We start from the raw sequence: 26449 nt of genomic DNA, 5'->3' as shown, positions 1-26449 counted from the left end.
GGTAATCACAAGTGGGTTAGGGTTAGGGTTAGTGGTTAGTGGTTAGGGTTAGTGGTTAGGGATAGCGGTTAGGGTTAGTGGTTAGGGTTAGGGTTAGGGTTAGGGGTTAGGGTTAGTGGTTAGGGTTAGTGGTTAGGGTTGGTGGTTAGGGTTAGTGGTTAGGGTTAGTGGTTAGGGTTAGTGGTTAGGGTTGGTGGTTAGGGTTAGTGGTTAGGGTTAGTGGTTAGGGTTAGTGGTTAGGGTTGGTGGTTAGGGTTAGTGGTTAGGGATAGTGGTTAGGGATAGTGGTTAGGGTTAGTGGTTAGGGTTAGGGGTTAGGGTTAGCGGTTAGGGTTAGCGGTTAGGGATAGCGGTTAGGGTTAGCGGTTAGGGTTAGCGGTTAGGGTTAGTGGTTAGGGTTAGTGGGTTAGGGTTAGGGTTAGGGTTAGGGTTAGGGTTAGGGTTAGTGGGTTAGTGGGTTAGGGTTAGTGGTTAGGGTTAGTGGTTAGGGTTAGTGGGTTAGGGTTAGTGGTTAGGGTTAGTGGTTAGGGTTAGTGGGCCACAGCCAGCTGACGTCACACTTCCACAGGAGAGGGTTAGGGTTAGGGTTAGGAGTGGAGAAAGCCACTAAGAGCTTCAGGACTCGTGTCCTCTCAACAGTAACATGTCAACCTACATGGACAATTCAATCTCTGATCTTGTTGCCATGACTGCAAGTCTGTAAGCCTCCTCCTTGACCCCAGGACTTAACCCACCACACTGATCAAACAGGTTGGGCTTGTGGACATGCTGCTCTCTCCAACCTGAGGGGCCGACGATCACTCAGAACCAAGATGAGGTTCTCCTTGGACGAGCAGCTAAACTCAGACACACAAACTCCAGATCATTACGATAGAAACACCAGATCATTACAGTAGAAACACCAGATCAATACAGTAGAAACACCCGATCATTACAGTAGAAACACCAGATCAATACAGTAGAAACACCAGATTATTACAACACAAGCAGGCAGTTCTACCCCCAGTTTCTGGGGATTAGCGATGTGCTGCAGGCCCCTGTGTCGGGCGTGTATCAGTTACACAGGATCCTTTCAATCTCAAACGTGTGTTTTGGTTTCCATTAAGTTACGCTTCCATAAATCCCACTGAGGGTAAAACATGTTGCAGCTGTTTATCTACCTGGGATGGTCGTCATGGTGAACTGAAGTCAATCTCTTGCCATATGATGGCGAGGTCAAGTCTGGTCCCTCCCCTTTTTAATGCTCCCGCTCCTCTCGTTTAGAAAAGAGGGCCTTTGCACTCTGACTCAGATCCAGCCAAAGCAACCAACTGACTGACTGAATGACAGGTTGACTGACTGACTGACTGACAGGTTGACTGACTGACTGACTGACTGACAGGTTGACTGACTGACTGACTGACTGACAGGTTGACTGACTGGCTGGCTGGCTGACTGACTGGCTGGCTGCCTCAGGACACATCAGAAACATACATTGGTCTATTGTGACTGACACAGACACAGACTGAGGCCTGCTCACATTGCAGTGTTCACCCTACACTGTCTCATCATTCCCAGTCCTCCACACAGAGAACACCGGCTCTGCTGTACGCTGCAGATAATGACAAATGTACAGCAATGTTCATCACAAATGTACTTATGGTGTTAAGAGGCACAAAATGAACCACAATCCACCCTGTTTGCTCAAGATTAATCCAGCACTCAAATCTTGATGTCCCATCTAGTTACAGCTCCAAGCTGCTGTCTTAATGGTGGTCTAATGCCAAGCTTCCATGCTTTCCAGGATCACAGTTTCAGTTCCTCAGTAAATTCCTTACAATACCAAGCAGAGCAGCTCTTAAATGACCCCTGGTTCTAAAAGTCATAGTGCAGATTAATGTTATAGATGAAAACGTAAACCCAGATTAAGGTTATAGATAAAAACATAAACCAGACTGTGGAACTGCAGGGTTACACAGTCACACTAAAGAAGAATCCTGCTAGCATTAGTATGGGACGCTTAACCCTGTCCCAGCCCACTCTCTCTCTCTCTTTATTTCCTTCCTTCACAGCATCCATCTATCCCTCTGTCCCAGCCTTGTTTAAGAGGAGGAGAGCCCCTCATTACGTGGTGGCTGCTTGCAGAGCCAGATGTCTGGAAGATCAGACAACCCTCCATGGCTTGTCTGTGGTTGGCCCTCCTCAGCCCCAGACTACGCCCTGGTCCCTGGATCCCCACACACTGGGAGCCTCGGGTGGGAACTGGATGTAGCATTAGCCTCAGTTAGCATGAATGGGCAAACAAACCCAGTTGAAACATCTGACTCAGAGGATTCGTACTACGGTGAGGATCAGGGGACTCTAGTAGAAGCAAATCTGTATTTTTGTTACTGTAATTAGTTTGTTTTAGCGTCAATTTTGGGGAAGCTTTTCAGAACAGCAGGGGTGAGTTGGTAGGATTTAGATGTAAGTAGCAGAGGGGGTAGCTGTGTGTGTGTGTGTGTGTGTGTGTGTGTGTGCGTGTAGTTGTTACCAGGCATGTGGTGCAGTGTTCCCTGGTGCACATGGGAACACTATTTATTTTATCCAGACAACATTTACAGAAGATATTCTGGAATTTCAGAAATTGACCACTAAACAGAACCCTAACCCTTCCATAAAAGGCAGGAAAAGTGCCCCCCCCCCCCTTCACCCCCTGCTCCACAAACAACATTTGCAGCTATTATAAAGAGCATTCCCACCTGGGTCCCATTGTGGCCAAGCGAGGGACGTCAGACAGAAGCTGGGCCCTGGTGCCCCCCCTGCCCGGTGCAGACCCTGACTGGTAAACCCTGCCCGGTGCAGACCCTGCCTGGTGCAGACCCTGCCTGGTGCAAACCCTGCCTGGTGCACCCTGGCTGGTGCACCCTGCCTGGTGCAGACCCTGCCTGGTGCACCCTGCCTGGTGCAGACCCTGCCTGGTAAACCCTGCCTGGTGCAGACCCTGCCTGGTGCAGACCCTGCCTGGTAAACCCTGCCTGGTGCAGACCCTGCCTGGTGCAGACCCTGCCTGGTAAACCCTGCCTGGTGCAGACCCTGCCTGGTGCAGACCCTGCCTGGTAAACCCTGCCTGGTGCAGACCCTGCCTGGTGCAGACCCTGCCTGGTAAACCCTGCCTGGTGCAGACCCTGCCTGGTGCAGACCCTGCCTGGTGCAGACCCTGCCTGGCAAACCCTGCCTGGTGCAGACCCTGCCTGGTGCAGACCCTGCCTGGTAAACCCTGCCTGGTGCAGACCCTGCCTGTTGCAGACCCTGCCTGGTGCAGACCCTGCCTGGTAAACCCTGCCTGGTGCAGACCCTGCCTGGTAAACCCTGCCTGGTGCAGACCCTGCCTGGTGCAGACCCTGCCTGGTGCAGACCCTGCCTGGTGCAGACCCTGCCTGGTAAACCCTGCCTGGTGCAGACCCTGCCTGGTGCAGACCCTGCCTGGTAAACCCTGCCTGGTGCAGACCCTGCCTGGTGCAGACCCTGCCTGGTAAACCCTGCCTGGTGCAGACCCTGCCTGGTGCAGACCCTGCCTGGTAAACCCTGCCTGGTGCAGACCCTGCCTGGTGCAGACCCTGCCTGGTGCAGACCCTGCCTGGCAAACCCTGCCTGGTGCAGACCCTGCCTGGTGCAGACCCTGCCTGGTAAACCCTGCCTGGTGCAGACCCTGCCTGTTGCAGACCCTGCCTGGTGCAGACCCTGCCTGGTAAACCCTGCCTGGTGCAGACCCTGCCTGGTAAACCCTGCCTGGTGCAGACCCTGCCTGGTGCAGACCCTGCCTGGTGCAGACCCTGCCTGGTGCAGACCCTGCCTGGTGCAGACCCTGCTAAACACTGCCATACTACTGGGCTGGAATAATGATTAATTGTGTAAGTGCGCAGAAGACACATATAGTATCACATGGCTAACAAGAAAATAATCACACCATTTAAATGACCCTGACTGCAGCTGATGCAGATCCACCACTAGCAGTTTATATGCTAGTGGTGGATTTTACTTTTGCTTTGTAAATGTGTGGTCACAGACCTCTTTCAGAGACCAGAGAGGCTGCTTTGTTGGTTCAGCCGGTCGGGAGTCCAGCTCATTGTTTCTTCAGGGAATCAATTTCATGTTTGTTCATTGATTGGGGCTTTTGAAAGACATGGTGAAGGTGTCTTTGTTGCTGATGAAAGGGCCATAGAGTTGACTGGGGTTTGGAACATTTGTTGGTGTGAAAAGTGATCTGTTTGGGCCTGTGTGTTTTGTTGTAAAAAGTGGCCAATTTTTTGAGTGAGTGTGCATGTGGGTTAGTGTGTTTATTCATGACTGATTCAAGCAGGACAAAGACTTGGATTCAGACGGCTGTTTGAGGACACACCCTGCTCTGGTCACAACACTCCTTGTTGCTCTCTTTGCTGTAAAATACAATCTTGTATTTGTGGTCACACACACACTCACTCTCACAGACACAGACACACACACACGCAGACACACACTCTGCACCTGTGGTCTCAGCCTGCAGGGGTAAGGGACACTGGCAGAAGGGAAATATGAAACAATGAGAAATGGAATTAAACAAAAGAGTGATAGAAAGAGGGTTATGTAAAGAAAGAACAGACAACAAGAAAACTGGAAATTGGAGGGAGGGAGAGGGGGAGAGGGGGAGGGAGGGAGAGGGGGAGGGAGGGAGGGAGGGAGAGGGGGAGAAGGGGAGAGGGGGAGGGAGAGGGGGAGGGAGGGAGGGAGGGAGGGAGGGAGGGAGAGGGGGAGAGAGAGGGGGAGAGAGAGGGGGAGGGAGGTAGGGAGGGAGAGGGGGAGGGAGGGAGGGAGGGAGAGGGGGAGGGAGAGGGGGAGGGAGGGGGAGACGGGGAGGGGGAGAGGGAGAGGGAGAGGGAGAGGGAGAGGGAGAGGGAGAGGGAGAGGGAGAGGGAGAGGGGGAGGGAGAGGGAGAGGGGGAGGGAGGGAGGGAGGGAGGGAGAGGGGGAGGGAGAGGGGGAGAGGGGGAGGGAGAGGGGGAGGGAGGGGGAGACGGGGAGGGAGAGAGGGAGAGGGGGAGGGAGAGGGGGAGGGAGGGAGGGAGGGAGAGGGGGAGGGAGGGAGGGTCTCTGGGAAAGAAACGTGAGTAATGCCAAGGCCAGTTGCCATGGCAATGGCATGACACTGAGTCGTTGCCATGGAGCTGCCTACTTAGGATTCTGAGGAGGAAATTGGTGAAGTGTGCTTGTTCTTGTTTTGGGAGGGCGGGGCAGGGCGGATGAAAGAGGATTTGTTATAGATGATAATCAAGGGTTGATTATTGCCTGCTAGCTAGCCCGCCTGCTTGCTAGCAGTGTGGTCTCTCACTGCTGTGACATTCCTTTGTTTTGTCATTGGCCCGTATGTTATTTCATCATGGGATGTACCAAGGCATCATGGGAAATGTTGTTTCATGAATCTGTGTCTTTTACTTACATGTTCTGTGTGGTCCTCGTTGGAGAGTTTCTGATAGTATTTGACAGTCCTGTCAGATGCGTGAGGACGGAATATGTCATCTTAACCCTAGAAGACATACAAACGCTCACACACACACAAACGCTCACACACACACACATGCTCACACACACACACATGCTCACACACACATGCTCACACTGACATCTTTATGAAGTGGATCTGCCTCAGGGGTTCTCCTCACTGTTAACACACATGCCACTCTCTGTTCCTCCTACACGTACACACACACACACACACACACACTGTCTATCGGACATGTCGAGTTAGAGGGAATCGTCAGTGAAAGGTGCACACACACTCTCCAGATCAGCCTTGCACACATGCATTTACATTTAGTTATTTAGCAGACGCTCTTATCCAGAGCGACTTACAGTAAGTACAGGGACATTCCCCCGAGGCAAGTAGGGTGAAGTGCCTTGCCCAAGGACACAATGTCATTTAGCACGGCGGGGAACGATCCGGCAACCTTCTGATTAATAGCCCGACTCCCTCACCGCTCAGCCATCTGACTCCCTTATGACTCCCTCTTGACTCCCTCCACATGCTTCTGGTTCTTAACCAGCTCTGACAGCCACTGTGTTGGATTCTTGATTTTGCAGAGTCTTCTAAGATGCCCCTGTCTGCATGACTGCCCTGGCATGGCTGAATATTGTGTGTGTGTGTGTGTGTGCATGTGTGTGCGCATGTGTGTACCATACAAGCCACATTTTTTTATTTTGAGTTTGTGGAATGTTCTCAGCATGTGCTCTGACCTGCTTCAGCACGTCCTCCTGTGTGTCTGGAGCATGACAGAGCCCAGTCTTCCACAGATGGGTCTGACCCTGCCGCTGTCATCGCCCGTCCTCAGGCAAGGAGGAGGAGGAGGAGGAGGAGGAGGCCTCTGGACTGGCCCTGTCAAGGAGGAGGAGGAGGAGGAGGCCTCTGGACTGGCCCTGTCAAGGAGGAGGAGGAGGAGGAGGAGGAGGAGGCCTCTGGACTGGCCCTGTCAAGGAGGAGGAGGCCTCTGGACTGGCCCTGTCAAGGAGGAGGAGGCCTCTGGACTGGCCCTGTCTAGGAGGAGGAGGAGGAGGAGGAGGAGGAGGAGGAGGAGGAGGAGGAGGAGGAGGAGGAGGAGGAGGAGGAGGAGGAGGAGGAGGAGGCCTCTGGACTGGCCCTGTCAAGGAGGAGGAGGAGGAGGAGGCCTCTGGACTGGCCCTGTCAAGGAGGAGGAGGAGGAGGAGGCCTCTGGACTGGCCCTGTCTAGGAGGAGGAGGAGGAGGAGGAGGAGGAGGAGGAGGAGGAGGAGGAGGAGGAGGAGGAGGAGGAGGAGGCCTCTGGACTGGCCCTGTCAAGGAGGAGGAGGAGGAGGAGGCCTCTGGACTGGCCCTGTCAAGGAGGAGGAGGAGGAGGAGGCCTCTGGACTGGCCCTGTCTAGGAGGAGGAGGAGGAGGAGGCCTCTGGACTGGCCCTGTCAAGGAGGAGGAGGAGGAGGAGGCCTCTGGACTGGCCCTGTCAAGGAGGAGGAGGCCTCTGGACTGGCCCTGTCAAGGAGGAGGAGGAGGAGGAGGAGGAGGAGGAGGAGGAGGCCTCTGGACTGGCCCTGTCTAGGAGGAGGAGGAGGAGGAGGAGGAGGAGGAGGAGGAGGAGGAGGAGGAGGAGGAGGAGGAGGAGGAGGCCTCTGGACTGGCCCTGTCAAGGAGGAGGAGGAGGAGGCCTCTGGACTGGCCCTGTCAAGGAGGAGGAGGAGGAGGCCTCTGGACTGGCCCTGTCTAGGAGGAGGAGGAGGAGGAGGAGGAGGAGGAGGAGGAGGAGGAGGAGGAGGAGGAGGAGGAGGAGGCCTCTGGACTGGCCCTGTCAAGGAGGAGGAGGAGGAGGAGGCCTCTGGACTGGCCCTGTCAAGGAGGAGGAGGAGGAGGAGGCCTCTGGACTGGCCCTGTCTAGGAGGAGGAGGAGGAGGAGGCCTCTGGACTGGCCCTGTCAAGGAGGAGGAGGAGGAGGCCTCTGGACTGGCCCTGTCTAGGAGGAGGAGGAGGAGGAGGAGGAGGAGGAGGAGGAGGAGGAGGAGGAGGAGGCCTCTGGACTGGCCCTGTCAAGGAGGAGGAGGCCTCTGGACTGGCCCTGTCAAGGAGGAGGAGGAGGAGGAGGAGGAGGAGGCCTCTGGACTGGTCCTGTCAAGGAGGAGGAGGAGGAGGCCTCTGGACTGGCCCTGTCTAGGAGGAGGAGGAGGAGGAGGAGGAGGAGGCCTCTGGACTGGCCCTGTCAAGGAGGAGGAGGAGGAGGAGGCCTCTGGACTGGCCCTGTCAAGGAGGAGGAGGAGGAGGAGGAGGAGGAGGAGGAGGAGGAGGCCTCTGGACTGGCCCTGTCAAGGAGGAGGAGGAGGAGGAGGCCTCTGGACTGGCCCTGTCAAGGAGGAGGAGGAGGAGGCCTCTGGACTGGCCCTGTCAAGGAGGAGGAGGAGGAGGCCTCTGGACTGGCCCTGTCAAGGAGGAGGAGGAGGAGGAGGCCTCTGGACTGGCCCTGTCTAGGAGGAGGAGGAGGAGGAGGAGGAGGAGGAGGAGGAGGCCTCTGGACTGGCCCTGTCTAGGAGGAGGAGGAGGAGGAGGAGGAGGAGGAGGAGGAGGAGGAGGAGGAGGAGGAGGCCTCTGGACTGGCCCTGTCTAGGAGGAGGAGGAGGAGGCCTCTGGACTGGCCCTGTCTAGGAGGAGGAGGAGGAGGAGGAGGAGGAGGAGGAGGAGGAGGAGGAGGAGGAGGAGGAGGAGGAGGCCTCTGGACTGGCCCTGTCAAGGAGGAGACAATAAGATGTGAGTCCTGAAAGAGATGGATGACAAAGAAAGGAAGGATGACTAGTGTGGCGCAGGCAGGTCAGGAACTGGACTTACTCCAGCCAAGTGTAACTCTGGGAATGTGGCGGAGCGGCAGGTGCAGACCTGAAGACGCAGCAGCACTCTGCCCTGCCCCCCAGCTGTCAGGTCATCCCAAATATAAACACCCAGGGTTGGGACCTTTCACCTCACGGTGACCTGTACACAAGAGAGGAGGGCTGGAAAGGTGCACGACTTTACAGACTACACATCTTTAGTCAAATTACAGAATGTTCTCATAACATATAATTCAATTGGTGGATGCTCTGGATAAGAGCGTCTGCTAAATGACTAAATGTAATTGAATGGGAAATGTGTCAAAAGTTTTGACTGGTACTGTATATTAAGACAAATCTTGTGTTATTCCTGTAATTGAAAATGTTTAATGATTTGTTGTTTAGTTTTTTAGAGAGGAAAATATATCGAAATGAGGCTGACTGGGTTGGATAACATGTTTGTTTTTAAAGGTTCCTGTTGAGAAATTAACTTTTTATATAATCTGATTGAAGAGATTTTTGCATGCTGTACTTCTCCAGCCTGTGTGTTGAAGCGAGAGCTTGGGAACGTCTGTGGAGGTGTTAGTCATGCTGTGTTTAGAGCTACGGTTCTGTTCTTTACCAGGGTTGTCTACAGTGTTTATGCCAAAATGAAACATTATAAGGAAAATCTTTTGGTAAAATACAACTTAGGAACCGAGCCTTGGTTTAGACCATTATTACTTTAGATATACTGTGACTGTACACACACTCAGAGATGGTGTGTGTGCGTGTGTGTGTGTGTGTGTGTGTGCGTGTGTACATTACACTAATGGATAGGGAGCCTGTAGGTGCAAAAGTATGAGGGGCCGTGAGGGACATTATTCAGAATATGCTCTCACACACACTACTGAAAAGCTTTACGCTCACACACACTACTGAAATGCTCTCACACACACTACTGAAAAGCTCTCACACACACTACTGAAATGCTCTCACACACACTACTGAAAAGCTTTACGCTCACACACACTACTGAAATGCTCTCACACACACTACTGAAAAGCTCTCACACACACTACTGAAAAGCTCTCACACACACTACTGAAAAGCTCTCATACACAAAAATGAAAAGCTGTCAACATGAAAAGCTCTCATTCACGCAAATTTCAGTTGCAACGGAAGGCGTTTCAGTTGCAACGGAAGGCGTTTCAGTTGCAACGGAAGGCTTTGCAATTTTCGTATGGTCCTCCAGGTAGCCTCAATCTGCTAACGCAAACTGTCATGAATATATTTTTCAAGCTTGTTGTTTGGCCAACCAATGTCAACATGACACGCAGGCTTTTTATTTCGAGTCATCGGGTCTGTAACTCCCAGAGCCCCAGACATGACATCCGAAATTCGTGGCCACGAAATGCTATTTTGGGGATAACGACGGAGCCTAACTATATTGCTGGCAGTTCTGCTATACCTGTGTGGGGCACATAGGCTACCCAGAGCAAGCTAAAGGTGCAGTCATGGACAGAGATTATTTGATTCTATTGTATTTTAGGCTGGTGAATGACCGTGGTAAAGTTGGTTTGAAGTTCGATATTCAACAGATATTCGGATGCCCAGTATTGTGTTATTTTAACCGGCGTTAGCACCGCCACGACCGTCCGCTTAGCCAATGCTTTCGGCTGCCTAAACAACGCGTATGTTTAGGGACCATCACCAAATTATACATTTCAAAAGTCAATAGCTTCTCAACAACATGAACTAGGAGCATCAAAATAATGTTAAACTGTTGCATATGTATGCATTCATGCTGCAAAACCTTTATTTTGTTCATTTTCATCTCAAGTTATTAAAAACGAATTCTTAATTCAAAATAAACCTTAAAACTTTAATAGCTTTTTGGTCATGTGACCTATAATCCTCAAATTCATTTCAGAGTGTTCACTGACTATGCATATATAGCCTTATATATATATTTAAAAATATATATTCCCCGAGGAGCATGCCCCGGACCCCCGAGTGGGTTCGGATCCTTGTCACCTTTTAGGCACCCCCTCGCGGGAGCGCGCACGAACCACTCGGAATCTAAGAGTGAAGGATTTCGTCTTGATATCCCAACCAAACGAAGGGGAGTCTCACATTAAACCTCTTTGTTAAATAAATCAAGAGAAGGGATATACAGAACAGACAATAGAGGGGGGTGCATACCGTGTTCCTCCATTAAGTACAAATATTAATAAAGTGTCTAGATACAACTCTATTCAATTCTGCCCATAGTCTGTCAATCCTTTGGTTGTGTACTGAAACACCTTTAATAACACTACGACTGTTCAGTCCTCTTCTTTCCAACATAAAATGGGCAATATGTATATTTTCCATAACCTGATCATATCTGACGCGTAAGGACAAACCAAAGTTCTCTACTCCTCCCAAAAATAATGACAAGACACTTGAGGCTCTGTTGTTAGATAAGCACCGTAAGTATATAATGGTCCAGCTGAAGCCATCAACACAGCCATGGAAGACCATCCGTCATCTAATCAGCTTGTTGCCGTCAAAATGCCTGTTGGATCATAGCCTCATGATAATATCTGGACACAGCAAGAAATGCAGATAGAGTTTGTGTATGATCACCAAGCTCTCTATAAAGCCCCTCCTGACTGAAATTGTGGGACTCCTCACTTTGCAATGACTCAATGCATTGCGGATCACCAGAAAAAAAAAATATATATATCCTCTTCATTGCCTTGAACCTCAAAAAATAATGTTTGGACATGAAAAACTAAGAGGATCATGTGAACATGCATTGTGGTTTACCTCAAATCCAGTAAAAGCAAATGCACTTCCTGGTGTGGACGTCCTGTTTCCTTCAGTTGAAAGGAAGGCCTTCCTTTTTAATTGTAATGCTCGTATTCACCAATGAACCGTTATATTCCACAATATTATGCAAGAGCATTTCAGTTGTGTATATGACCACATTTCACTATTATGTGTGAGAGCTTTTCAGTAGTGTGTGTGAGAGCTTTTCAGTTGTGTGTGTGTCAAAGGGTATTCTGAATAATGTCCCTCACGGCCCCTCATACAAAAGGTTGCTGTCCCCCACTGACACAAACTCACACGTACACACTCAAGCACACACACACTCACGCACACACACATGCACGCACACTCACTCACGCACACACACATGCACGCACACTCACTCATGCACACACACATGCACACACACACACTCAACAGTCAGTAACTGTATCAGAGAGAAAACAGCCTAGAGGCCAGGGGTGTCTGTAACCAACCCCCATGTCTGAGTCTCTAAGAACAGCAACAACCCATGGGATTTATTATACAGTTTATTGTTAAAAAAGTTATGATTTAAAGGGGCTGTTTGTGTTCATGTGTGAGGATGTGACCTGTGTGTGTGAGGATGTGTGAGGATGTGACCTCTTACGTAATAGAGAGTGGACAGGCTCTCCTTAGACAGGCTCTGAACACACCTACAGTGTTTCAACCAGGGTTGATGATGCACACACACACTCACACATGCGCGCAAGATCTATGCAAGGGAACCAATGAAGAAGAGCCATGTGACAGTTGCATACCGGTGTATGAACCAATGACTGTGGAGAGCGCTGTTGTTTAAATAGTTAGCTAGCGCAACAAGCTAACAGACAACCTTTGTATCACCATGATTTGTCTCCTGGCAGCCCGCCGCAAGCAAAAACTTTTCTTGACTTTTTTACCGACTGACTGCAATACTTGATAAAGATGAATATTTCTGACATCTTCATAAAGAATGGCTGTGCCCACGACCATCTCATAATTTCCTTAATGATCGTGTGGTTAAGGCAGAGTTGTGTGTTGTGTTTCCTGTAAATCTTCCTGCAAAATGTGCACAATGTGCAAAAAGACTACAAATGTAGCCTCTATACTGTGGTATATGGTGGTATCCTACAGATCTCCATGCTGTGCTATCCTACAGATCTCTATGCTGTGCTAACCTACAGATCTCTATGCTGTGCTAACCACCTGCACGTGTGTTGCAGGGCTGGCATTGACGAGGTGGAGACTGATGTGGTGGAGATTGAAGCAAAGCTAGAAAAGGTATGTACCTGTTAAAACATCAAATGGTCCAATTGTCAATTACACTGAATATAGTTGATAAGACTAGTATGTCGTTGTAGTTAATACAGTAGTGTACACTAGTTGTTGACAATGTTGTTGTGATGTTGATGATGTACAGTTGTGGTCAAAACTATTGGGAGCGACATACATTTTGTGTTTGCAAAGCTTGCTGGGCCTTGGCATAAAATGACTGCTAACATAATTTCAGTAAGTCATATCATCAGCACAGGGGAAAGTGTGAACTAGTTCTAGCCAGGTGAAATCACTCTATCATTCTGATTGCATTTTTAGAGCAGATTGACTGCTGTAAAAGATGGGACTATTTGCATATATTGAATATTTTCGCCCCAAAAAAGCTTTTAAAAATATGAAATGTGCCTTATTGTGATTCTAGTATTCTATAGAAAAACATTTGAAAACCTCAAACATTTGAAATCCTCAAATACTGAACCAGCAAACTTTGCAAAACACAACATGTGTCATTGCCAAAACTTATGACTACGACTGTATGTGTTAATAATATGGTAAATAGTAAAAACATTATGGTTTGATATGTTTTGTTAAAGAAAAGAAATAGGACGACAGAGAATTCTTAATCCTACTCCTTTTATGGACCATTCAGAGATGGCAAAAGTCCACACATCCTTCACTCAAGTAGAAATACAGATACTCGTGTTTAAAAAGACTGGTAAAAGATGATGTACTGACGGCACGTTTTCACTCAAGTTAAAGTAAAGAAGTGTGGGCTCTGACATATACCAAAATAAAAAGTAGCCATTACTACTACCTGTTTTAGTGTCACGCAGGTAACTGGACCTCACATCATTTTAATACATTCATACAAAAATACACTATAGACACACAGCACATTTGCCAGGAATCCTTTTTGATGGTGACAATGTCAAACATCTCCCTCATATATGGCCATAGGTGATCAGTAATATCTCTATTCTCAGTCATGTTAACATTGGTAACACTGTTTCATCCATAACGTACCTTTTATTAAAACAAATTTTACCGTTCAAAACGTTTTTTTTTGCAAATGTTGTTTCGCAAATATCCTTTCGCAAATATTTTATCACAAATATTTTATCACAAATATTTTTTCAAAAATATTGTATAGACAATATTTTATAAACAAAGTTTACAAAAACATTAGAACATTCGACATTTTACCTTTCAAAATATTATAAAAAAATAAACCTTTCGAAATTTTGCAACTCTCCACTACATTGACAATTTCCATTTTCATTGGTTAACCTGTAACTGATTTGTGAATGACACTTCTGGGCTGTAACATTAGCAGTATTAGGTCATGGGAAGGGATGCTATGCTGATCTTATTGTTAGCATTAGCAGTAAAAGGTAAATTAATGTGAAGGGATGCTATGCTTATCTTATTATTAGCAATAGCATTACCTCATCTAATTGCTTAAAAAGTTCATGCAGGTCTTTAATGAGGAATCAATAGCTGTCTTTATTGTGATCTTGGGAGCCAATAGGCTACAGATGAAGATAGCCAGGCTGGCATTATTGGCACTGAGGAATGAGGTAGTCCCCTTGTAGCTGCAATAAATCAACATAATGGTCTTATCTTTTCTCTCTGCTTCTGTTTTAGCTTCTATCATGTTCCGATTCCTTTTTAGAATCTTATCTTCAGTGGCTTAAAATGTTTAATATAATGTAGCATAGCTGTGCATTAGTGTTGAGAGGCGTGTTTGACGCTGGCCTGCTTGTCTGTCATGTGTGATGACAACATCAACATCTGCTTCCAGCAGGCCAGCGTGTCACAGCGTGTCACAGCGTGTCACAGCAGGCCAGCGTGTCACAGAGTGTCACAGCGTGTCACAGCGTGTCACAGCGTGTCACAGCGTGTCAGAGCGTGCCAGCGTGTCACAGCGTGTCACAGAGTGTCACAGCGTGTCACAGCGTGTCACAGCGTGCCAGCGTGTCACAGCGTGTCACAGCGTGTCACAGCGTGTCACAGCGTGTCACAGTGTCACAGCGTGCCAGCATGTCACAGCGTGTCACAGCGTGTCACAGTGTGTCAGCGTGTCACAGAGTGTCACAGCGTGTCACAGAGTGTCACAGAGTGTCACAGCGTGTCACAGCGTGTCACAGCGTGTCACAGCGTGTCACAGAGTGTCACAGCGTGTCACAGCGTGTCACAGCGTGTCACAGTGTCACAGCGTGCCAGCATGTCACAGCGTGCCAGCATGTCACAGCGTGTCACAGCGTGTCACAGTGTGTCAGCGTGTCACAGAGTGTCACAGCGTGTCACAGCTTGCTCTCTCAGCCTGCTCTCTCTGCTCTCTCTTCACTAAGTTGATTACCCACATGTAATTAGATGTAAAAGAGAGGATTCCTGTCATGTTGCGTAGCTGCATGTACTAGAAACTGTTGGCCCCAGCTGTGGTTCAACCGTGTGGTGTGTGTATGTGTGGTTGTGAGTGTGTGAGTTTGTATATGTGGTTGTGTGTGTGTGTGAGTGTGAAACCCTGTGTTTTCAAGCTATGTTGAGGCCCTCAAGGTGTGTATGTGTGCATGTGTGTACGTGTGTGTGTGTGGTTGTTTATGTGTGTGTGTGTGATTGTGTGCGTGTGATTGTGTGTGTGTGTGTGTATGCATGTGCTCATCTTGTCACATGATGTCACATGGGTTCACTGGCTTCCACCAGTAAACCACCGCGACATGTTTGCCTCCATGCAGTCTCCCACACCATGGGTGACTCTGCTACACACACACACACACACACACACACACACACACACACACACACACACTGACACATACACACTCTTTAACACACTGACACACACACTTGCAGACATACAAAGGTCAGGCAAACACATTCATGTACCCCGCTGTACACACATGTAGATGTAGATATTAGTTGTATTTATATATACACACACAGACACTGCTGTGTCAGAGGAGTGGTAATGACAGTGTACAGCATTTAAGCTTCTCTCATTATCAGTTTAGTGGAAAAGTTGTTGTTTCTGGTGAACGTGGTGATTCAAGTCTTATAGTGCCATCTGTGTGTGTGTGTGTTTGTTTGTGGGTGTGTGTACACCTGGATAACCACCACTATCACCATCACCATCACATTCTCTAGAGTCGCCTCACTGTCGTCTCCTTACTGTCCTCCCCATCCTCCTCTCCCTCTCTCCTCAGCTGGTGAAGCTGTGCAGTGGCATGATCGAGGCTGGCCGGGCATATGTCAGCGCCAACAAGCTGTTCGTCAATGGCATCAAAGACCTGTCCCTGCAGTGCAAGAAGGAGGAGATGATCTCTGTGAGTAGACCTTCTGAAGAAACCTTTGGCCTTCCTTCATCATGTTTAGAAACAGTTTGTCAACACCACCAGTTCAGCTGCTCTTAGCTGTCAGATGTGTGAGGACATGAGGGCCAGGATGCAGCTCAGTGCTTAGAGCACTGCACTGCAGATCAAGAGTTGGAAGGTTCAACTGCGCTCGTATTGTATGATGGATAAAGTGTCTGCACATTTTTTATCATGACCTTACAGTCCTCACATTCTGAGTCTGAGAACCGGAGCTCAGCTCCTCATTCATCATCGTCCTTCTGTCCTGCGTTCCAGAACGTTTCCCCTCTAGAACAATAACAGTCCCAGATGTAAACAGTATTGTCCAGACCCAGGCGTTTGGGTTTCAACAGGGAGTGGGTTTGTACAGAGGGCCAGCTGTCGTAACTGTGTGAAATAATGGAGTCAGGAGATGGCCATGTTTATAGTAGTACTGTAGTTTCCATGGCGGGAACAGGAGCGATCTGAGATCTCCAGACAGCAAGGGTAGTCATAAAGACATTGCTAGGCAACAGGCTTTGATGCTATAGCTAACGTTAGTGCTAATGCTAGCTCTCTGAAGATACGTTAATAACCAAGAGTAAAATAAACTGCTAAATGTTCGGGTGGTGACTGATAATGTAGGTAATACTTTTATACAAACTAATTAGAAACATAATCTGTACAACATAGCATCCATCAGCGCTGTGCGCAGCCTTGAGGGGAGGGACAGTGACTTGCTGGCCGGGTGTTTACTCAGGTGTCTAAATCTGTCATTGCAGGAATGTTTAGAGAAGTGTGGGGAGAGTCTCCAGGAGATAGTCAACTACCACATGGTAAGACCCTCCACACACACACACTCATACACACACACACTCTCACACACACTTAGACACGCACACACATATACACCCCTCCATGTTGAGTCATGCTGTGTGGGTCCAGTAGAGCGAGGCTGTTTGTGGTTCCCCCTCCTGGGTCCAGTAGAGCGAGGCTGTTTGTGGTTCCCCCTCCTGGGTCCAGTAGAGCGAGGCTGTTTGTGGTTCCCCCTCCTGGGTCCAGTAGAGCGAGGCTGTTTGTGGTTCCCCCTCCTGGGTCCAGTAGAGCGAGGCTGTTTGTGGTTCCCCCTCCTGGGTCCAGTAGAGCGAGGCTGTTTGTGGTTCCCCCTCCTGGGTCCAGTAGAGCGAGGCTGTTTGTGGTTCCCCCTCCTGGGTCCAGTAGAGCGAGGCTGTTTGTGGTTCCCCCTCCTGGGTCCAGTAGCAACACTAGGAACACACACGTGTGTGAATGAGGGTGTGTGTTGTTAATCAGTCATGACCTTGACTGTATATCTGTTAACACATGGTGAAGGGGTGTATGTGTTTGCATGTTTGTGTGTGTGTGTGTGTGTATGTGTGTGTGTATATGAATCAAACCACATGCCCGGTCAGGCACACATATGTGTAAAACAACACTAATTGAACACTCACACACTTGCACACACACTTGCACATACACTTGCACACACACTTGCTCACACACACACACACACACACACAGGCCTTTAGAGAGTCCTGCTGTCCCCAGGTGTGTCCAGGGCTGTGTGCCAGGGTGAGGAGGTGTCTAGACCAGTCAGAGGGGAGACACTGGTCTGATGAACACAGCTCTGAGGGAGAGAACAACATAAACATGAGGTAGTGACATGAGGTAGTGTCTTTACACAGAGTACTTTGAGTTCCTGTTAGCTGGTCTCAACAAGCATGGTGTGGTTCTTTCTCTCTGTTACTGTCTACCTCTCTCTCTTCCTCTTCTCTCTCCTCGCTCTTCCCCCCCTTTATCTCTCCCTCCCCCATCTGTCTCCCCCCCTCTCTTTCCCCTCCCTCTCTCCTTCCATTTCCCCATGCCAGGAGGCTACCACCAGTCATCCACTTCCTCCCTGCTGTCTGTGATCACAGAGACAGAAAGAGGGAGGGAGAGAAAGAGGGAGGGAGAGAGAGAGGGAGGGAGAGACCCCATCCATCTTTGTTCTCCAATTCCTAGACGTCAATGTTTCAACACGTTTCTAGAGAGAGGACCAAACACCAACACACGCCCAGAATCAGTAACAACAGTTGAGGCATCTTGTTTATGGACACATAAACCACACATGGTTCATCTAAACAACACAGCAAACGGCTCCTTGGAATCTGAACATAGTTTTGCAAGTGCCCAATACGAACACACACAAGCACAAACACACACAAAGACACATACAAAATGACACAAACGTGTATTAATAGTCACAGATGTAAATGTTTGCTGTATTGCTTAAGACAGCACTGGTAAACACATGTCTGCAGCCCCTGATGGTCTAATCCCAGGCTGTAACATGTGACGTGTGAGTAGCAGGCAGCACAGTCCCAGCACTCTGTATAATGATCGTGTGTGTGTGTGTGTGTGTTTACTACTGAGTAAATCTCTAATTATCAAATGTGTGACTGACTAACATAGGATCAGCATCTAATCCAAGCTTTCACTTTATTTAATGATTGTGTTTGTATATATTTGTGTATAAGCATGGGTATGCAGTGTGTGTGTGTGTGTGTGTTCATCTGTCCATTTTAGCTTAAAACATTTTAACAAAAACGTCACAGAATGATGGACAAAAGATGGATAAAGCAAGACACACACAAGCTAACACACACAAGGAAACAAACGCACACACACACAAGCACGACCAGGGCAGCACGACCAGGGCAGCACGACCAGGGCAGCACGACCAGGGCAGCACGACCAGGGCAGCACGACCAGGGCAGCACGACCAGGGCAGCACGACCAGGGCAGCACGACCAGGGCAGCACGACCAGGGCAGCACGACCAGGGCAGCACGACCAGGGCAGCACGACCAGGGCAGCACGACCAGGGCAGCACGACCAGGGCAGCACGACCAGGGCAGCACGACCAGGGCAGCACGACCAGGGCAGCACGACCAGGGCAGCACGACCAGGGCAGCACGACCAGGGCAGCACGACCAGGGCAGCACGACCAGGGTGCTGCCCTGGGACAGGGCAGCACGACCAGGGCAGCACGACCAGGGCAGCACGACCAGGGCAGCACGACCAGGGCAGCACTATGAGGATGTGTGGGAGTGTCTTCAGCTATTGTACATGTCTCTTTGTCTGAGCAGCAGCCCAGCATCAGATGTGTGTGTGTTTCACCAGTCCAATCCCCTAACCTCCCTGTCCTCTCACCCTCTCTCTCTCCCTCTCATCCTCTCACCCTCTCTCTCTCCCTCTCATCTTCTCTCCATCTCTCTCTCCATCTCTCCCTTGCTGTGTGTGAATGAAGGGGACTTGTGTGAACTTGTGTTCTGCAGAACACAAAAAAAATCTCTGCCCTACACTGCCACTTAGTGGTAGAATACAAGAAGGCAAATGTCTAAAAAGTGCTGTTGAAGCAGACAGAGGTTCCATGTGCTGTCGACCAGTGGTTCTCAAAGTGGGGGGCAGCGTTCTCAGCCAAGACACTGGCTGAGTTTTGGATTTCAGTGGAGAGGGAATACCCATGGCCGTGGGAACTAGGGGTGCTGAAGGTGCTGCAGCACCCCCTGACAGCATGAACTAGGGGTGCTGAGGGTGCTGCAGCACCCTCTGACAGCATGAACTAGGGGTGCTGTGGGTGCTGCAGCACCCCCTGACAGCATGAACTAGGGGTGCTGAGGGTGCTGCAGCACCCCCTGACAGCATGAACTAGGGGTGCTGTGGGTGCTGCAGCACCCCCTGACAGCATGAACTAGGGGTGCTGAGGGTGCTGCAGCACCCCCTGACAGCATGAACTAGGGGTGCTGAGGGTGCTGCAGCACCCCTGATAGCACGAGAATTTATAATAATATGACTTAAAAGTCCACCACCGCGGCACAGCTTCACAGTAGTGGACTGGCCATCGGGAGCACCGGGAGAAGAATAACGATGGAAAACTAGGCTAAGAAACATAAGGGTGGGGCTGAAAGATTAAGAGACAAAAATACATCACTTTCACGAGACAATGTTCAACCAATACCAATTGAAAAACGCATATGTTTATTTTACACAAAGCTCAAAAAATATTTAGCGCTCAAATAAAGGCCCAAAAAATTGCCTCGCGCTCTACGCGCGCTGGCATTAACCATCGAACTCCCAAACTAGCATCACATCAAACTCAGATTGTGCATGCATTAGCAGGTTAGCTGTGGTGGCGTATACGGGGGCCGGTTCTGGTGGGCCGGTGTTGTCGCCCAACTGGTTACCACGCTAACTGGTTCCCCAGCTGTGCGTTCACGCATCAGTCTTCCTCCATCACCAGATTCGTCACAAATTCACAAACATGCTACTGGCGATTTTCAAGTCGGATCTCATATTTGCTGCGGCGAATATGAAAGTATGAAAGTTTAGGTTACGAGCGCACTACATTACATCCATTCACAACAAAATAAATGGAGACAAAATAAAACATTTGCATGCTCGCATGAAGTGGGATTCGATCGCACTAGAGCAAAAACACGCTCCACATGGCAGTCCGTTGCCTTACACTGAGAGCTATTTAGCTCACAAAATGTTACCAAATCGGTACGTATTTATTAACTACGTCGGCCTTCAGGTAACATCTTGTTTTGGCTTCTTCTAAAACAACTGGTTCCCATAGACACTACCCGAATTTAGGCTACTAAAAACGTATTTGGGGTTAACTCGAGGCAATAGCCACATTTACCAAGATATCAAAGCCCCCTAATGACACCACATATTGCAAAGTAATACTTAAATCGTCGCTGTTAACCCAAACAATACGATCAGTTTAAATGCGAACAGTAGTCTATAGATGGGATAATATTCTACCCGCGGCACAGTATGCAATTAGTGTCGCATGCATTTGTGAATAGCATCCAGGTTTCTATGATACATACATTTGTATTTTGTGTCTAACCAACACACGACACATGTATTGCCATCGTATTTCCTTTATTATGTGAAGCACTACACATGTTGTGTGAAGTACTATAAACAATGATCAAATACAAATGTATGTATCATAGAAACCTGGATGCTATTCACAAATGCATGCGACACTAATTGCCTACTGTGTCGCGGGTAGAATATTATCCCATCTATAGACTACTGTTCGCATTTAAACTGATCGTATTGTTTGGGTTAACAGCGACGATTTAAGTATTACTTTGCAATATGTGGTGTCATTAGGGGGCTTTGATATCTTGGTAAATGTGGCTATTGCCTCGAGTTAACCCCAAATACGTTTTTAGTAGCCTACATTCGGGTAGTGTCAACGGTAACCAGTTGTTTCAGACGAAGCCAAAACAAAATGTTGCCTGAAACCCAACGTAGTTGGTAAATTTGTGACTGAATACTACATTGTCTCATCAGCTTCAGTAGCTCGCCGTGTAAGGCAACGGACCTCAATGATGGATGTGTTTTTGCTCGTGGGATCGAATCCCACTGGAATCTTTTATTTTCTTAGCTTCCATTTATTTTGTCCTGGCGAATGGCTGAAATGTACGCTAGTGCTCGCTACATATACAACTTTGAAATGAATTGATTTCAAAAGATACAGCGAAGAAACACTCAGCCATACACGAAATCGCATAGGAAACGAATGGACACATGTTGTGTTTCAAAGGGTTACGCGTAGGCTATTTTGATCGTATTATCTGGGTTAGCAGCGACGTTCTTAGTATGAATTTTTAATATGTGATGTTAGAAGGAGCTGTGATGTCGTGGAAAATACGGCTATTGGCTCGAAACAACCCCAAATACGTGATTAGTAGCCTAAATTCGGGTAGTGTCTATGGGAACCAGTTGTTTTAGAAGAAGCCAAAACAAGATGTTACCTGAAGGCCGACGTAGTTAATAAATACGTACCGATTTGGTAACATTTTGTGAGCTAAATAGCTCTCAGTGTAAGGCAACGGACTGCCATGTGGAGCGTGTTTTTGCTCTAGTGCGATCGAATCCCACTTCATGCGAGCATGCAAATGTTTTATTTTGTCTCCATTTATTTTGTTGTGAATGGATGTAATGTAGTGCGCTCGTAACCTAAACTTTCATACTTTCATATTCGCCGCAGCAAATATGAGATCCGACTTGAAAATCGCCAGTAGCATGTTTGTGAATTTGTGACGAATCTGGTGATGGAGGAAGACTGATGCGTGAACGCACAGCTGGGGAACCAGTTAGCGTGGTAACCAGTTGGGCGACAACACCGGTCTGGATCAGAGTCCAGGGCCTTTTTTCAGTCCCACGTATGCGTAAACCACCTCCGTGGATGCCGGGATTGCGAGTCACTGGCACCATTATTTTAAGGGTCGTGGGTTGAAAAGTTTGAGAACCCCTGCTATAGACAGATCCTTCGTGAAGCTGGGACTTGGGGCAGGTTCCATTACGGTCGAGGTATAAACCTGAGACAGGACAGGGAGGTCATGAGAGGATTAATTACGAGAAACATTGAGTATCAAAGCACAAACTATTTAGCACAAACAATTTAAACGAGCAGCCGGAGCTCGCTACCAACTAGTGTAGAAAGTGCATTGCTGTACTTGGCTGTTGTTTATTTGGTTGTCAAGACTTTGCAAGTGATTGACTTCCTTTCACGGTTCCAGTTGTTCATTCTGTCACGTGGAGAGACCGGAAAACCGTTCAGTTCCATGGAGCGGATAGCAGTAGCAAGACATTTCATACAATTCTGGAGCGCGACTGTAATGATGAATATAGCGGAAACACTGGGGCGCAATTACTGCCATTTCTAGACTAACAATGGAGACAGCAAACGTCATCGGTTACAGAGATGGAAAGTAACAAAATACAAATACTTCGTTACTGTAGCCTAAATGTTTCTGGTATCATTACTTAACTTCACTGTTTTTTTTGGGGGGGGGGACAAATATCTGTACTTTATACTATAGAATATTTTCAAGCCAGGTGTTACTTTAGTTTTTATAAATAAATAAATATTTTGGGGAAAAAAGAACGAGACAGAGGAAGTTAGCGATGTCGACATGACTGAGAATAGTGACATTCCTGATCACCCATGGCCATGTATTGGGAAGATGGTCGAAATGATTCCTGCCAAATGCACTGCGTGTCTATAGTGTCTTTTTCTATCCGTGTATTAATATTATGTAAGATCCAGTTACCAGCTTGACACTAAAACAGGTAGCAGTAATATGTCAGAGCCCACACTTCTTTAACTTGAGTGAAAAAGTGTAGTCAGTACTTCAGCTTGTACCAGTCTTATTAAACATGAAAATCTCTCTTTTTCTCTGTGGCTCTACCCCCTTTCTCTCCCCCTCTATGTCTCTCTCCCCCTCTATGTCTCTCCCCCTCTATGTCTCTCTCCCCCTGTATGTCTCTCCCCCTCTATGTCTCTCTTCCCCTCTATGTCTCTCTCCCCCTCTATGTCTCCCCCCCTCTATGTCTCTCTCCCCCTCTGTCTCTCCCCTTCTATGTCTCTCTCCCCTTCTATGTCCCTCCCCCCCTCTATGTCTCTCCCCCTCTATGTCTCTCTCCCCCTCTATGTCTCTACCCCTCTATGTCTCTCTCCCCCTCTATGTCTCTCCCCCTCTATGTCTCCCCCCCTCTATGTCTCTCTCCCCCTCTCTCTCTCCCCTTCTATGTCCCTCCCCCCCTCTATGTCTCTCCCCTTCTATGTCTCTCTCCCCCTCTGTCTCTCCCCTTCTATGTCTCTCTCCCCCTCTATGTCTCTCTCCCCCTCCATGTCTCCCCCTTCTATGTCCCTCCCCCCCTCTATGTCTCTCCCCCTCTATGTCTCTCCCCCTCTATGTCTCTCCCCCTCTATGTCTCTACCCCTCTATGTCTCTCCCCCTCTATGTCTCTCTCCCCCTCTATGTCTCTCTCCCCCTCTATGTCTCTCTCCCTCTCTATGTCTCCCCCCCTCTATGTCTCTCTCCCCCTCTGTCTCTCCCCCTCTATGTCTCTCCCCCTCTATGTCTCTCTCCCCCTCTATGTCTCTCTCCCCCTCTATGTCTCTCTCCCCCTCTATGTCTCTCCCCCTCTATGTCTCTCTCCCCCTCTATGTCTCTCTCCCCCTCTATGTCTCTCTCCCTCTATGTCTCTCCCCCTCTATGTCTCCTACCCCCCCTCTATGTTTCCAGATTCTGTTTGACCAGGCTCAGAGATCTGTAAAGCAGCAGCTTCAGACCTTCATCAAGGAGTGAGTGTCGAATCTCCTCACAACTCTCCTGTCTGCTTCAGACAGGAGAGTGTTTGAGTGTGTTGACATACCTCAAACTTGGGTTCATTTAAATGTGTAGAAATGAAATATTACACACCAGCCAACATGTATAAAACAAAGCTAACTATCAATGCTAACCTCTCTCTTTATCTCTCTCTCAGAGACGTGCGTAAGTTCAAGGAGACGCGGAGACAGTTTGAGCGTGTGCGTGAGGACCTGGAGCTGGCACAGGTGAAGCACGCCCAGGCTCCTCGTACCCGTCCTCATGAGGCGGAGGAGGCCAGCACCGCCCTCTGCTCCGCCCGCCGCAGCTTCAGACACCTGGGGCTGGACTACGTGCTGCAGGTGGGGGGAGGGCGCCACTTACACATCTTACTGGGTCCCGACCATTCACTCCCATTCACTCCCATTCACTCCCATTCACTCCCATTCAAAATGGTGTCTTTGAAAATGGTGACCCTAAAACCCCTTACACAAAGTTATCAGAATAAGGGCCCCACAAGGTCATGCTTTTCATATTTCACTTGTGAGGACATTAGTTAAACAAGACCACACACACACATAAAGCACACTTTACTTTCTTCTTCTAGATCAACGTCCTTCAAGCCAAAAAGAAGTTTGAGATCCTTGATTCTGTGAGTAACCTTTCCTGATATTTTGAACAGTTTAGGATTGAACAGTTTGGGGGATTTTTAAGGTTTTGACAGGTTTCTGATTTACTTTGTGATGGGTTGATCTCTTTCCCCCTCTCTCCCTTTTTCTCCTTCTCTGTATATCTCTGTATCTCTCTCTCCCTCTCTGTATATCTCTGTATCTCTCTCTCTTCCTCCTCTGTCCTCCTCCTCTCTCCTCCTGTCCCAGATGCTGTCATGCATGCACGCCCAGTACACATTCTTCCAGCAGGGTTACAACATCCTGGATGAGATAGACCCCTACATGAAGAAGCTAGCAACAGAGGTGAGCAGCAGCAACCATGAGAGGAGGCCAGCACACCCCTGTCAGCCCAGTTACCTGCTCCCCTGGATGGGCTTGATGTCCAGGAAAGGCCCTGGCTTTCACTTTGCTGCCCCAAGGAGTGAAAACACTCAGATAATCCTTGAGTAGTTTGTCTTTTCTGTTTGTGAATGTGTGTGTCCAGTGTGTGTGTTTCCAGTGTGTGTGTGTGTGTATCCCTCTCCCTGACTGAGTGTGTGTTAATCCTGTTCCAGCTGGATCAACTGGTCATTGACTCAGCTGTGGAGAAGAGAGAGCTGGAACACAAACATGCTATCATCCAACAGAGGGTGAGACACTCATCCATCTCTCCTCCTCACCCCCCCCCCAGTCAATCAAGGAGAATAATTCAGTGATGTCATGAGTTCATCAGGATTATCTGGGTTTAGGATAGTAGGACTGATTGGCTACTGATAGATTGTAATAAATCTTTTATTTTTTTAACATCGTTGTATGCAAAGCTAAAGTTAAATGCAGTATTATTGGATTGACACTGTTCAGGACAGTCTTCCAAGCAGCACTGCAGCAGTCTGCCAGGAGATCAGGTGACTTCTGTAACATCGTGCAGATCAAGGATGTCTGCTCAGCTCAGGGGACATTCTTTTTCTATTTCCAGATATGATATTAAATTAAATGGACTCAAATTAAGTCGTAAAAATATCTCTCTGAGCTCTTCTTTGAAAAGAAGACCAATCAGATCTTCAGCATCACATGGCTTTTCAACAGAACAAAAGAAATCATAAAAGCTTTGACTTCAGATAACAAGAGTTTCAAAATATATTATTTACTTATTTTTTTATTACTTCCTGTACTTGTTTTTGACAAGTAGGACTAACATGACAAAATATGTTCCATCAAGTTGTTTTTAATCACCAAAGATTAAAATAGTTTAACTAACCCTAACCCTCACACACAGAGACACACACACACTCTCACACAACTTTACATTAACATTACTTTTATTCATTTAGCAGACGCTTTTATCGAAAGCGACTTCCAAGAGAGAGCTTTACAAAAAGTGATCATAAACAACGAGATAGCCTCAAACATTGTGGGAAGCCAAAAACATGAAGCATACACTGTGAAAAAGCAAACAAGTGCCAATGGGCAGAACCAGAAGAGCATGTAGTTAAACAGATTATAATTAAACAACATGATCCTCTAAAGTGCTAGAGTGTACCTGGAGGAAAGCAAAGCTACAATAATATAATTCACAGCTAGTACAAGCAGTTAAATCAGTTACAACTGGTTTCTGCAGTGAAGTCTTGGTGTCCCCAACCTTTCACTATCTGAATGGATGGAGTGGAAAGGTTCTCCCTACTTTCAGTGCGGATAGCCGGTCACATGACTCCCTAGTCTGCAGACATGGATGTTGTTACTGACACAGAATGACCACTTCTAATAAACTTGTTATACTAGCCAGTTTTCCAGAAATATATTTCAAGCTTATTTACGTTTTTGGGGTCATTTTTTCAGTTTGCAGAGGGCACTGTTTGAATCATGATTCCATCTAAGTTACTGCCAGTGACAATGTTGTTAGATATAGGTT

The 26449-nt window shown here is 48.1% G+C and overlaps 1 protein-coding gene across 1 annotated transcript; it reads left to right on the top strand.

Annotated features, from left to right (window-relative positions):
* The first annotated feature begins 12264 nt into the window (after positions 1-12264).
* On the top strand, positions 12265-25511 carry LOC146272212 (arf-GAP with coiled-coil, ANK repeat and PH domain-containing protein 3-like). Its single transcript, XM_084705926.1, has 8 exons — positions 12265-12388; positions 15586-15705; positions 16494-16547; positions 23828-23886; positions 24069-24252; positions 24498-24542; positions 24769-24864; positions 25116-25511. The coding sequence occupies exons 2-8, from the start codon at positions 15607-15609 to the stop codon at positions 25254-25256; spliced, it is 678 nt and encodes a 225-aa protein (XP_084562052.1). The 5' UTR covers positions 12265-12388; positions 15586-15606; the 3' UTR covers positions 25257-25511.
* Positions 25512-26449: the final 938 nt, after the last annotated feature.

This window comes from Hypomesus nipponensis, chromosome 9 (genome assembly GCF_054491055.1).
Source record: "Hypomesus nipponensis isolate SF chromosome 9, ASM5449105v1, whole genome shotgun sequence".
NCBI lineage: Eukaryota > Metazoa > Chordata > Actinopteri > Osmeriformes > Osmeridae > Hypomesus > Hypomesus nipponensis.
This window is presented reverse-complemented; position numbering and strand designations above follow the sequence as displayed.